We start from the raw sequence: 12,136 nt of genomic DNA, 5'->3' as shown, positions 1-12,136 counted from the left end.
CTGCACCGCCCCGCCTCCGCGCACACGTGCTCCTCTCCCGCCACAGTCCTTCCTCCCGCCCCCCGCTCCCCATTGGTCGGCCTTGCCCGGAGAAGGCGGTGACGCCCAATCAGAGGGCAGCGCGCAGCCTCGCCTCCCGCGCGCCGGCGAATGGCCTTTAAGAGCAGCGCCGCGGGTCGGCGGCCGCAGGTGCCTTTTGGGAGGCGGCGGCAGGAGGTGACCCGGAACGGGCCCGCGGCCGCCACCGGTCCGGTCCCGTCCCCGCCCGGCATGCCGGGGCCGCGGGGGGCCCGGCCGGTGCGGCGCTCCGCCCGGGCTAGCGGCGGCGGGTGCTGCTGGGCGCTACCCACGGGGCTGCTGTGCGCCTACGGCTTCTTCTGCAGCGTGCGGCCCTCGGAGCCCTTCCTCACCCGGTACCTGCTGGAGCCGCACAAAAACCTCTCCGAGAGCCAGGTACTGCGGCCCGGGGCGCCTCGCACCCCCGCCTGCCTGTCTGTAGTTCTGTTTTCCTTCCAGTACGCGGGTGCTGGTGCTCACCGCAGTCTTTCTTCCCCCCCCCCACCCAGGTGTTCAACGAGATTTACCCGGTGTGGACTTACTCCTACCTGGCACTGCTGTTCCCGGTGTTCCTGGCCACGGACTACCTGCGGTACAAGCCTGTGGTCCTGCTGCAGGGCCTGAGCCTCATCGTCACCTGGTTCATGCTGCTGTACGCCCAGGGGCTGCGGGCTGTCCAGTTCCTGGAGTTCTTCTACGGGATGGGGACCGCCACCGACATTGCCTATTACTCCTACATCTACAGCGTCGTCGATGTCAACCTCTACCAGAAGGTCACCAGCTACTGCCGGAGTGCCACCCTGGTGGGCTACACGGTGGGCTCGGTGTCCGGGCAGGTCCTTGTGTCGGTGGCAGGATGGTCCCTCTTCAGCTTGAACGTTATCTCCTTAACCAGCATAGCCATTGCCTTTGGCACAGCGTGGTTCTTGCCGATGCCACAGAAAAGCCTTTTCTTTCACCACGCCTCAAGTCAGTGGCTCAGTTGGGAAATGAAGGTCATGGACTGTAAAAACGGATCGGCTGTCCAAGACCATCCCAACGTGCAGAGGGCACCCGGCTGGGAGGACGAGACAAAAGTTCCCTTAAACGGGGAGGGTCGTTCAGCAGAGAAACAGGTGAGTTATGCCCTGGGTTTACATAAGTAGAAGACGCAATACTGATGCGGTTGTCATGTATGTATGTATACATGTGTATGTGATATATATACGCAGCAGTAGACATGTAATATCCAGCAGCGAATCCTGCTTGGCTTATCCCACTTCCTTATTTATGGCATGGGAAAACTTATTCCTGGCTTCCTTTTGCTGATTGAGCATGGTAGACTGCCCCTTAGTTTTTCTAAAGTTGTTCTGCATGTCTCACAAGGCCATGATTAAGATTCTCCGGGCATCAAATTGCCATTCAACAGGATAAAACAAAGGACATCTCTGGGGCGCTAAAAATTGTGTATGTGTTAAAATTCGCTGTGTGCTTCTGGATGCACCCTGTGACTTGCAGAAAAGAAGCAATTCTTCCTGCACTCGTGTTTTAAAAACACTTGTTACTTCAACTGCTGTGCAGTAATAAGCCGTGTGGTAATTGAGTTTTATCTTATGATCCTGGAAGGAAACTGCAGTAGCCCTTGAGAGCACTTACAGGCTGATATTGATTAGTTATAGACGGACAGAACACGGATAAATTGCAGGAAACACCTTTGCGTAATAACAGCTTAATGCAGCCCCCGAGAGCGCCAAGGTAGTGCCCCGACTTGCGGCTTTTGTGGGCTACGTAACCTCTAACAAAGTCACTTGTATGAAACAAGCGTGCGGGCGCCCTTGGTCGGTGGCGGGCCGTGTTGGGTCCCACGGGGTGACGAGCGGGCAGCCACCAGTGTGAGACCCGACGCGTGTGCGCGGTTGCCTGCTGTGCCGGTCTCTGCCACGCTGCCGCAGGTAACGCACGCGTACGGAGAGCCTGTCGCGGCAGGGGGGTTCGAGGCCCTCGGGAGAGGTCAGCCTTGCTCCTTGCTCAGGAGGCGGTTGCGCTCGTTCTGAGAACAAGCCAGAAGGTAAGCGTGGCTGGTGGTTTAGTCAGCTAATGGGTATTTCACTTACCAAGTAAACCCCGCTTAGCTGGGTTGGGGGAGGCACCATCCGGGGCCATTTTCAGCTTCTTCCAGCTGCAGCTGGGAATTAAAGGTATTAACATTCCAGGGACTTAATCCTGCCCCATCCAGCACAGTCTTGTGTGAGCAAAAGTATTTTTAACTACGGTATACTTGCATGCTGAAGGGTATTTGTTCAGACAAATTCTGTGCCAATAACGACTAAGGTATTAATATCGCTTATCTGTCCCTTTTGTTTATCTTACTCCCATCCTGTGAGAGCAAGGGTGGTTCCAAACTAATGGTGAAAACTTTAAAAAAGGAGCAAGTACACTTGCATAACTCCCCAGAGTTCAGTTATACCAGATGCTAAAAGCTGAGAAGCATTGCTGTGCGATGATAGTCCTTCTTACTGAGGTCACGGCGACTGTATTTCATGAACATAAATGAATGGCTGTAGGAATCATTGGACTGCGGAAGCATTGCCGGGTGCTGGGAGGGCGGATGAGCTGTTCTGGCTTATCGGGCACGTGCTTGGGTTGAACGTGCCAAAATCAGTTTTTGCAATGTATGTGACAGTTCCCTTCTGTGTTTTTCCTGCGCCTGAACTTGAGCTTTGCGTGAAACCTTCTGTGTGGGAGTTAGGTTGCTAAAGTCGCATTGCTGCAAGCTGACCTCTTCCCAAGTTTTCCCGTTGGGCTTTGGAGGATCGGCGTCCATGCGCGGAGCAAGCGTCTTGCCGTTGGCAAAGCACCAACGGGACTGTGTGGTGTTTAATAAAGATGCTCAAAAATCGGTGACGCCTCAAGGGGTGGAAAAAAGGGAGTTTGGGACAGAGTTAGGCTGCGGTGTTTGGGGGTTTTGGTAGCAACACCTTAACGAGTTTTATTGCTCACGGAGAATAGTCTTTCCTGGGTGCATATTGCACGATTCCCCCATGGAAAAGGCATATTGCCATGCGCCCAGAGTTGCTGCCGCTGACTGGAAACCCCTCTGAGACGGCACAACGTACAATAGCTCAGTCCTCTGGCAGTGCTGTACGTTTCCCTGCAGGGAACCCCAGCTCGAGGGGGCTGGAGATGCTGGGTGGGCCTTGGGGGCTCTGCCCAGTCTCACGTGAAGTAATCGCTGCTCTGACTTAATCAAGAAGGGTCTTGCCTGTCTACAAAGACTCTGTGTGTGTGCAGCAAACATAATCAGCAGCTCTGTCTACAAAGTAAAGATACGTTCATTTCCTCTGCTGCTGTTGGCGCAAAGTATTAGGAACAGGATTGTAACAGCCTGTAAATAAAAGGCGACTTTAATTTGTCGTCATCCCCTGTTGCTGGAACTGATCTATTTTGAAAGTTTTTTCAAACCACTTCGTGGGTCTGTCCCCTTTTGTGCTCTTTCTAGAAAGATTTGGAGGGGAAAGCTTCGTTTTCTTTAATCTCATGGCATTTGTCAGAGCATTGCCATTTGCAATAGCAGTGTCTGGTGGAAGGAGCTTCCATACCTCTTCAGATCCCCAGGCAACACCTCTCACCTTCAAAATTTTGGCAAACATTAACAGGGGTAGAGAGCAGCGTGGTGAGATTTCTTTGGTAGTAACATTCAGGGATTATAAACATTCAAAGAAGCAAATTGACTTATTTCTGGGGAAAAAATACTCATCTGGTGGCTTTCATGGTTTTCCTTGCTACTAAATCTGACTGAATTTGGATCAGGACTTATGAAAAGTGTCAATGATGCTTTTGCCTTTATGATTTGAATGGCTGGTTTCTGATCCTGTCTCGTCGAAGTGGATATCGTGTCCTGTTCTCCTGTGTCGTTGCCCGCGTGGGACCCTTCTGTTGCCCGCGTGGGACCCTTCTGTTGCCCGCGTGGTACTTCTAACAACTAGCAGTTTCTGCTCGCTGCGTGAGAGAACCGGAGACTGAGGGGTGCTTGGGACTGAACCCTTCCTCTGCGCGTAAGGGGACAGCCCTGGTTAGGGCAGAGACCAGCTGCTGGGATTGTGGCACGGGAAAGCTTTTTATTCGTTACTCTGTGGGGGTTTGTGTCCAAGAGTGGTATTGTCACTCACCAGCGATCAGACCTCTTGAAAGGGGCAAGTTTGTGGAGCAGTGTGAAGTGCTTGTAAACAAAAACTAACTTTTCTCTCCCCTTCCTTCTCCAATCTATGCAGGAGCAGAAAGTAGACTTTGTGAAGGTGCTCAGAGATCTCTGGCAGGACTTCCTGCAGTGCTACTCCTCCCAGACCATGCTCTGCTGGTCTGTGTGGTGGGCACTGTCCACCTGCGGCTACTTCCAGGTCATCAACTATGTTCAGGGCCTGTGGGAGATGGTACTGCCTTCTCACAGCACGGACATCTACAACGGCGCCGTGGAGGCGGCCTCGACTCTGCTAGGTAAGCTGCTGACGTAGCTCCCGCTCTGCTGCGAGAAATGCTTTGTGTCCCTCAAGGTCACCAGCGCGTGGTTTGGAAGTGTCTTGTGTTCCCCCACGCGTGCAGGAGAGGCAAGCCCGGCGTTCAGGGTGAGTCTTCAGTGACGTGCACAGGTACGGTACTCGGTGTTGAGTTTGTTGGTGTATGCAGCCCTGATTCTTGTAATCCAGTGTGTAGGTGTTTAAAGGAGCCTCCCAAGTCAATCTTCATTCTGAAATATTTGGCAGAAGGCTCCAGGCATGCCGCTGACCGTGTCTTCTCGGCTGCCACTATGGCAGTGGCGTTATGCTTGTTTTAACCACTCAAAGTCAAGTGAAGAGTCCTATGGGTTTATTGCTTTTTTGTTTTTTTCCTCTGGCAGCGTAGGGAACATATGAAGGTTTCCTGTACACATGCAGCACGCAGTGAGCCACCATGTAGTCATTTCAGCACTGTTAAGCAGAAAAGCTATTAAGATGAAAGAAGTTGCTTGACTTGAAAGGGCCAGGTAGGTCAGTCAATGCAAACATTTGTTTATTAAGTTGTTTAATTCTGTTTCATTACCAGAACTAGGACAATACCTTTTTAATATAGCTAACATACCCTTGCAGAGGCTCTCTAGGTGTTGCTGCAGTACGTTGTTTTTTCTTTGATGGACTCATTGTTCCACCATCTGCTGTGGACATCACCAATTTGGGGGCAAAAGAAACCAAGGTACACAAACAAGGAGGGCTTAGTACTTTCTTGGGCATGCTTAGCCCTCTCTTGGAGTTCAGTGGGAAGCTGTGGGTGGTTTATAGTTCTAAAAGGTGGTCTACACCCATTGTTAGTTGGGTTTGAAACTGCTGGCAACTTGATTCTGAAGGCTTTGGCTATTAAATAGTCTTTGGTGTGCTACACCTGCACTTTAAAAGTATGAAGTCATACACTGTTCCTCCCCTCTAGCATGATGCTGTGGCTCTTTCTTGTTTGATTTGGCTTCCTCTACCACCCTGCCTTGATCCCAGGAAGGAGAAATTTGGTGTCAAGGGAAAGAAGACCCATAGCGTGGCGAAATGTGGGCAGATTTAAAAAAAGGCGATTCTTCAAACCTTATTATGAACATCTTTGATATCAAGGTCCTTTTTTTAAAGTCCTGTAAACAATGGACCTGTTGGAAGAACAGGTGGTTGGCACTAAACTCACGCAAACTTGAAGTTTTTAGTTTCCCATCTTTATTTTTTTTTTCCCTCTAGTATAATTTTTATAAGTGGTTGAATGATTTTACATGTTTTCTGAAAGTAAATTAGCCTCCATCCCTGAACAAAAAAATCCTTCCAGTTGACACAGATTTGTCGCTTGGAACAAGTGAAGTTTAGTGAAGTAATAATCTCAACTAAAATCTTGAAGTGAAGGGACCTGGTAAGGATGAGCATCTAGTGACTTGACTTCCTAGGCACTAGTGCAAATGCTCTAACTTCTTCTGATTTCCAGTTTGAATTTATTAATGAGCAGTTTATTTACCTCTGACTTCATGCCAAGGTTGTATTTTAGCACAAAATTGTCTCATTCTGGCCTATCTGTAGATACCTGTTCTTTGCTTGGAGCCAAAGAGCCGAACTTTTCTAGTTGTTCTTTGGTAAAGTTAAGCTCTTCACTCACTTTGTCATCTTACTAGTCCCTCTTTGCACCAGGCCTAGTTTGAGCCGCGTTCTTTTTGAAGGTGGACGACCAGAGCTGCGCTCAGCTTTATTCAGTGAGGCCTCAGACTTGTAGAACAACAATAACACTCTGCGCTTTTCTCCTTTGACTAGAAATACCTTTCCTGGTGCATCCCAGATCTGATCTGCCATTTTGGTGGCTCTTAGTCATTCTGTGTTTGGTTATGAGCAATGTTGGGCAACCTTCATGTACCTGTGCTGCTCTGCAGAAGGGTTTGAGTTGAGCTTGGTGGCTCATGTGGCTGTCAGCTTCCTGTCCCAGGCAAGACAAAGAGTATTCTTTCTAGTGGAGTCAACTGACTGTTTAGCTGCATCCCTGCATCTTCTTGGGAATGTGGCAGTCCTTTATCAGCTTGGGATGTGAGACCACTGAATCGGCTGTAGGTGTCTAATTGCAGGACATAGACTGGATATGTTTTCATAATTAAGTGTCGGGCTGATATAACCTTGAGACATAGGGGGAGTGCAACTCTGTGAGTTGTCACAAGATTCCCAGAGAGTGAGATGTTGAACGTCTTGTTCCCAAACTTCAGAATTGCTGAGATGGTAGAAAGAAGGCTCTAGGACTTAGCTTCTTTTTACGTATCAAGGTTTTCCTACTGGGGTAGCCAGACTTTCAAAGAGCAAAATGTCAGTCGGGTAATGTCACAACAGGCACTGGAAAAAATTGTTTAGAGGGAGGAAATAAATTCCTTTCCCGTGGCATAGCTACTTTCTTCACTAGTCTGCAAGACTGATGTGAGGTCTGACAGGGTTGCAGGCTTGTGCACACTGATGGTACATAAGGAGCCTTCATGTGCTTGAAGGATTTCTAAGATAGCAGGTCAGCTGAGGGCTACAAAGAGCTTAGATGCTGCACTGTAGCACTTCTGTACAGTGGTCAAATGCCAAATACAATCCTGTTTTTCAGAGATCTCCAGTAAACCTCCCTTTGTCAGTATGCTGTTTGTCTAGTTTGCTGTGGACAGCAGTGTTGTTATGCTGTTGGTTGCTGTTTGGCTTGTTTGCAGAACAAGGCCTACTTGAAATGGGAATTTTCTTGTAATGTAATATGTATTTGGGCTTCTCAGTACTTAGGACTGTGATAGTACATGAAACACCTTGTCTGCTTGCTGAGTTGTATGAAATACCACATGCTTTCCAGCTTGTGATCTGTCTTCTCTCCCCATCCCCTCTTCGTAAAATCTAGCAGGAGTTACAAGCCTGTTCTGGTTGTAAAGGATTGTTCTTGCACAATCAATAGTGTGTGATTGTAGCTTGCGATTAGGCTGCATCCCAAGAGATGTGGATTTGGACCCCTGCTCTTACTCTTACAGCCCAGTGTGAAGATGACAGTAAATGTAGTTTTTTCTGCCTCCTGGGAGAGAGCTCTAATAGCTGTGTGTCAAAGTGGGTAGTGTCTTCCTCCCACCTACCCCCCCCCAGGGCACCACAAGATGATTAGTTGAGTGCTTTTGAGAACGAGGGTTTGCATTTCTCTGTAGCCCCATTGACAGCACTGCTGCAGTCAGGGGCGGAGGGCTGAGTGGCAGTGGTCTGAGTCCTGGGGCTGTGGTGCTTCTGAAGCCAGGGAGACTTCAGAGGCAGTCAGTATTGACCTTTTTTCGTTTTTTTTCTTCGTTGCTGTAAAAGTGAATGGGAATTTACAGCAGGTTTCCACGTGAGGGAGAGTTCAGGAAGGAGAGCTGCTAAGGTGTGCACATTAGTGTCCTCTAGTTCAATCATGTTTGGCTATTAGGGGCTCTACAGCTCCTAATACACCGTCTCCAAATTGCTCCATCTCCAAATTGCTCCAATTGCAATTACTAATAGTTATGCTTTCCTTCCCCTCACAGGAGCTGTTGCAGTGTTTGTTGTGGGACACATAAAAACATCCTGGGCAATGTGGGGTGAAGTGGCACTTGCCCTGTTCTCCTTTCTTATTGCTGCTGCCGTATATATCATGGACACTGTTCGTAACATCTGGGTGTGCTATGCATCATATGTTGTCTTCAGAATTATCTACATGCTGCTAATCACGATAGCAACGTGAGTATCTTTTTAATGTCAATTCCTCTCAAGGTTACAGCTGGTGTGAAAGCTGGCATATTTTCCGTGTAGCTAGAGTCTTGCCTACCAGGAATCTGGAAATCTGTTGCAAGGGTTTTTGTTATGATTCAGGTTGGAAACTGAGGCACAGAGATATATTTGGCTGGCAGCCTGCCCAAGCTTAAAAGTCTTATGACACTAAAGTGACTATTTCTAAATATTAGATAGTGCTGCTTGCCAAGGGAATGTTTTTCATAAACATGGCTGGAGTGAAGTGTTAGCAGATAAAGCGAGGACAATCCTTTGCCTATGTTGTAGGGTCAACTTTCCCTAACTTGTAAGGAGGAGAACTTCTTCAATATTATTTGTCACTTTGGGGAGGAAAACGCAGCTGTTGTTAAACCACACATACATGATTGCTCAAGCCCAATATGAGGGGAGATGTTGAAACTGGTAACTGCAAAAGGAGTTCTGACCAGAAGGATGCAGGAGGCTACGGACCACGCTGCAGTAGGCTGATGCTTTGAGACTGCCAACAGCTCTCTGGGATCAGAGTGTGTTCTATCTTCTCTGGGTGACAAGATCCTTTAGCTGTGTCGGACAGGAGCGCTGCTTCGGTGAGACTGAAACCCACAGAGCTCCCAAAGGTGGTTTTTTAGTCTTTTAGATGTCTCTATGGGTCTCTTCTAGCTTCTATGCTAGCTTTTGTCATGATCCTATTTAGAGAAGTACGCTGTCAGTGTGAGGTAGTTTAGCTGTGGAAAATACTGGGCCAGCCTATGTAACTCTTCATGTCGCAGAGTCGTCTTGTCCAGAGATGTTCCTCCTATTCTTGCATTTCCCCACTTTTTGCCTGTCCTTATATTTCTGGTCATCCCTTTCTTTCCAGGTTCCAGATAGCTACAAATCTCAGCGTGGAGCGGTACGCCCTGGTGTTTGGGGTCAATACTTTCATTGCCTTAGCACTTCAGACTCTGCTCACTTTGATTGTTGTGGATGCCAGTGGGCTTGGGTTGGACATCTTCACTCAGGTATGATAGACTCTCTTGGCTTTACTGATGGGAGGGAGGAAGGTAAACCAAGCTGTAAAGCTTCTCAGCTACCTGTTTCTGGGTCAAGGATTTGCTGACAGAGAAATATTCACTGATTCCTGGTATTTCAGAAGAGGAAGGGAGCTCAGGTATTAACCACTTTTTTTTTTTTCTTTCCTCTTCCCTGCAGTTCCTGATTTATGCCTCTTACTTTGCGGCCATCTCGCTGGTGTTCTTGGGCAGTGGCATATACAGTATTACAAGAGCTTACAGAAGACAAGAACAGATGCAAAGCAGATCTCCTGAAAGCCAGTAGTGCACCAAGTGAAAACTCTCGGTGGCTACGTATGAAGATATAGGTCTGGTTTTTATCTCTGCCTTTTTCCAAGGCAGTCACCTTAACGGTATTTGATCCATATTTATACTACATTAGTAGCACACTTTAGAAGGTAAATGTATCAGCTCTTATGTAAGTAAAAACAAATATCTTTTCTAAAATGTCTTTTGTTCTTCTGTTGCATATATGGGATGTGCAGCAAAGAACAGTAAGTTTTTCTCAAAGAATTAAAGCCTTGGGAGGTTTTAGTCTAAGGCTGTGCATCTGGAGGCTGCCTTTTCAAAAGCAGCTTCATGATTGTCTAGTCAACTGCTACTCTTCCTTACTGAGGTGCTGTTGCAGGGCAGAAGTGAGAGCACACTAACAGACCTCTCCGTGGAGAGCCCCAGCCGTGGGACAGGAGGTGGTCTTAGCCCTGTGCTCTGCCGCGTGGCTCTCGCTGGGCCTGCCCCGTGATGCTGGGTGCTCTGTTTTGAGGACTAGTACGCTTACGTTTCTGCATACTCGCATGCTTCCTTGAGTTGCTTGTACTGTTTCTGCTGTCCCTGTCTGTCACCCCTGCTGCCGGAGTTTTACCAGAGCTGATCATGGTGCTTTCCAAAAAAAAACTTGAACTGTGGCCTGGGGCAACTTGTGGCGCTGGCGAATTGGCTATCGGCAGCATTGCTTGTGCCCAAGGGTCTGTAAAGCTGGAGGGGAAGCTTAGAGAGGGTTTAAGTAGACAAAATGCTAATCTGAGGGACCCTTGGACATCCTTGCCTTTGTCCTTTAGGACTGCAGATTCCTGTGATTACAGGAGTCACTGCCTCACAACCCTGGGGCTGGGCTATTTCAGTGGGATGGTGGATGTTAGTATAGCACTGAGAAGGAAGGTGACTTGCAGGATTTTAAGCTATTCTCTGTAACCTTAAAAACTCCTGACTGCAGTGACTAAATGGACACCTTGAGTTGTGGTAGTTAGCAGGATGAACGCCTGAGGCTTTGAAAAATGCTGATTTCTGGTCTGTCAGTTCTTCCCCTTTTAAAACGCCTTTGTGTTTCTGGTTGGTCTCTGCCCACTAGTTCTACCTCTTCTTTCCACCTAAGCAGGACAATGAATGTTTGGAGTGGGCTGTTCTTTTATATTATTTTGTCCAGTCTAAGCAATTTGGGACTTGCCTCATACCTGGTTTTTAAAAATAATTTATTTTTTTCCAAATTGCTTGAGGACTGGGAAGGAGTTGCACAGAGATGTCCTGGGCTTGGGCACCTGGATACTCGGGCACCATGACCGGCACAGCAACAGATTATCTGTAGTATAGTGTGGACATGGGCTGTCCCTGTTGCTGTGCAGGTCATGGTGAGTTTAAGTGTACAGGAGAACTGGCAAGGGAGAAGATGCAACGCAGCATGCTTCCCTCCATGCCTTCTCTCTGTGCGCTGGTTAGAGGTTCTTCCAGTCAGAGCCTGAAGAAGCAGCTTTGGTTCACTGCTTGCTTTTAGTGCCACGGAGACTTCACAGCATCGGGTTTGGGAAGGCTTCTCTCCCCTGGCTGGGACAGGTACAGCCTTTCTCATCACGTCTGTGAGCCTCAGCCTTTACCACGCAAGGTGAATGATTAATGTGTTTGGGATATGCTGCCTGGGCTCTGGGGAGCCCTTCAAGGGCAGCACCCACTCCCCAAAGCTTCTCTGTGTTTGCAGCCTGCCTCCTAAAACATCCCCCTAAACGTAGGGGCTCAGCCGTACTGGCATTTACACATGTAAACTTAACTGCCTTATCCTGAAATGGAAACTTGAAGCCACCCATGTATATATTCCTTTCTTTACTGTTGTTTTTTAAAAAACAAGTAAAATCTGAGGCCATGAAATGCTAGCTGACAAGCTGTCCTGGAAAAGGGATAGTAAGTGCACGTCTTGTCCTTTGGGTTCCTTGGCCTGATGGCAGTTCCAGCAAGGCACAAGGAGTTGGGTGTACAGCACTCGTGTCAAGTGACCGAAAGAAGCAGCTCAATTTTAATCACACTTTTTCATACAGAGAACAAATCTCTGATGAGGAACAACCCACTTATTTAAAAGCAAGTCAAAAATTAACTAACGAATTACAGCAATAACAATGATTTTTTTTTTCTACCAAAGTAATGAAAATATGGCAACTGCAATGGAGAGGCACGCTACGCTGCGTACGTACATATTCAGGCCTGTTAATGTATGGAAGCCGCACCCAGATGTTTGTTCAGGTTCTTAAGCTGTGCTGTTGCTGTGGTGATGAGGTGACTATCGAGCCTGACTGGAGCTGTATGCAGCGTTACTGATGCCTGTGAAATCCTGTAAACATGTTGATACTGTTGGTTTCTAATTGAATAGCTATTTTTGTTAAATAAAAATACTCCAAGATATCTTGTGTGGCTGGTGTTTGGTTTTGTATTTTGATACCTTGTTTTTGTATTTTGATACCTTGCTAATCTGCTGCTGCTGCAGTTGACTGATGCAGGTTGTTCTGAGCATTTTTG

At 47.9% G+C, this 12,136-nt stretch overlaps 1 protein-coding gene across 1 annotated transcript; it reads left to right on the top strand.

Annotated features, from left to right (window-relative positions):
• Positions 1-270: 270 nt before the first annotated feature.
• Positions 271-11,289, top strand: SLC19A2 (solute carrier family 19 member 2). Its single transcript, XM_059816347.1, has 6 exons — positions 271-453; positions 567-1,172; positions 4,308-4,530; positions 8,084-8,276; positions 9,166-9,307; positions 9,498-11,289. The coding sequence occupies exons 1-6, from the start codon at positions 271-273 to the stop codon at positions 9,621-9,623; spliced, it is 1,473 nt and encodes a 490-aa protein (XP_059672330.1). The 3' UTR covers positions 9,624-11,289.
• The last annotated feature ends 847 nt before the right edge of the window (positions 11,290-12,136 follow it).

The sequence above is a fragment of the Gavia stellata genome, chromosome 1, assembly GCF_030936135.1.
Source record: "Gavia stellata isolate bGavSte3 chromosome 1, bGavSte3.hap2, whole genome shotgun sequence".
Taxonomy (NCBI): Eukaryota; Metazoa; Chordata; class Aves; order Gaviiformes; family Gaviidae; genus Gavia; species Gavia stellata.
The sequence above is the reverse complement of the archived record's forward strand: the minus strand, read 5'-3'. Positions and strand labels throughout refer to the sequence as shown.

Coding starts and splice junctions, on each gene's coding strand:
- SLC19A2 (XM_059816347.1), top strand. CDS start 271: ATGCCGGGGCCGCGGGGGGCCCGGCCGGTGCGGCGCTCCGCCCGGGCT. Junction 454..566: donor AAAACCTCTCCGAGAGCCAG/GTACTGCGGCCC, acceptor CCCCCCACCCAG/GTGTTCAACGAGATTTACCC. Junction 1,173..4,307: donor GTCGTTCAGCAGAGAAACAG/GTGAGTTATGCC, acceptor CAATCTATGCAG/GAGCAGAAAGTAGACTTTGT.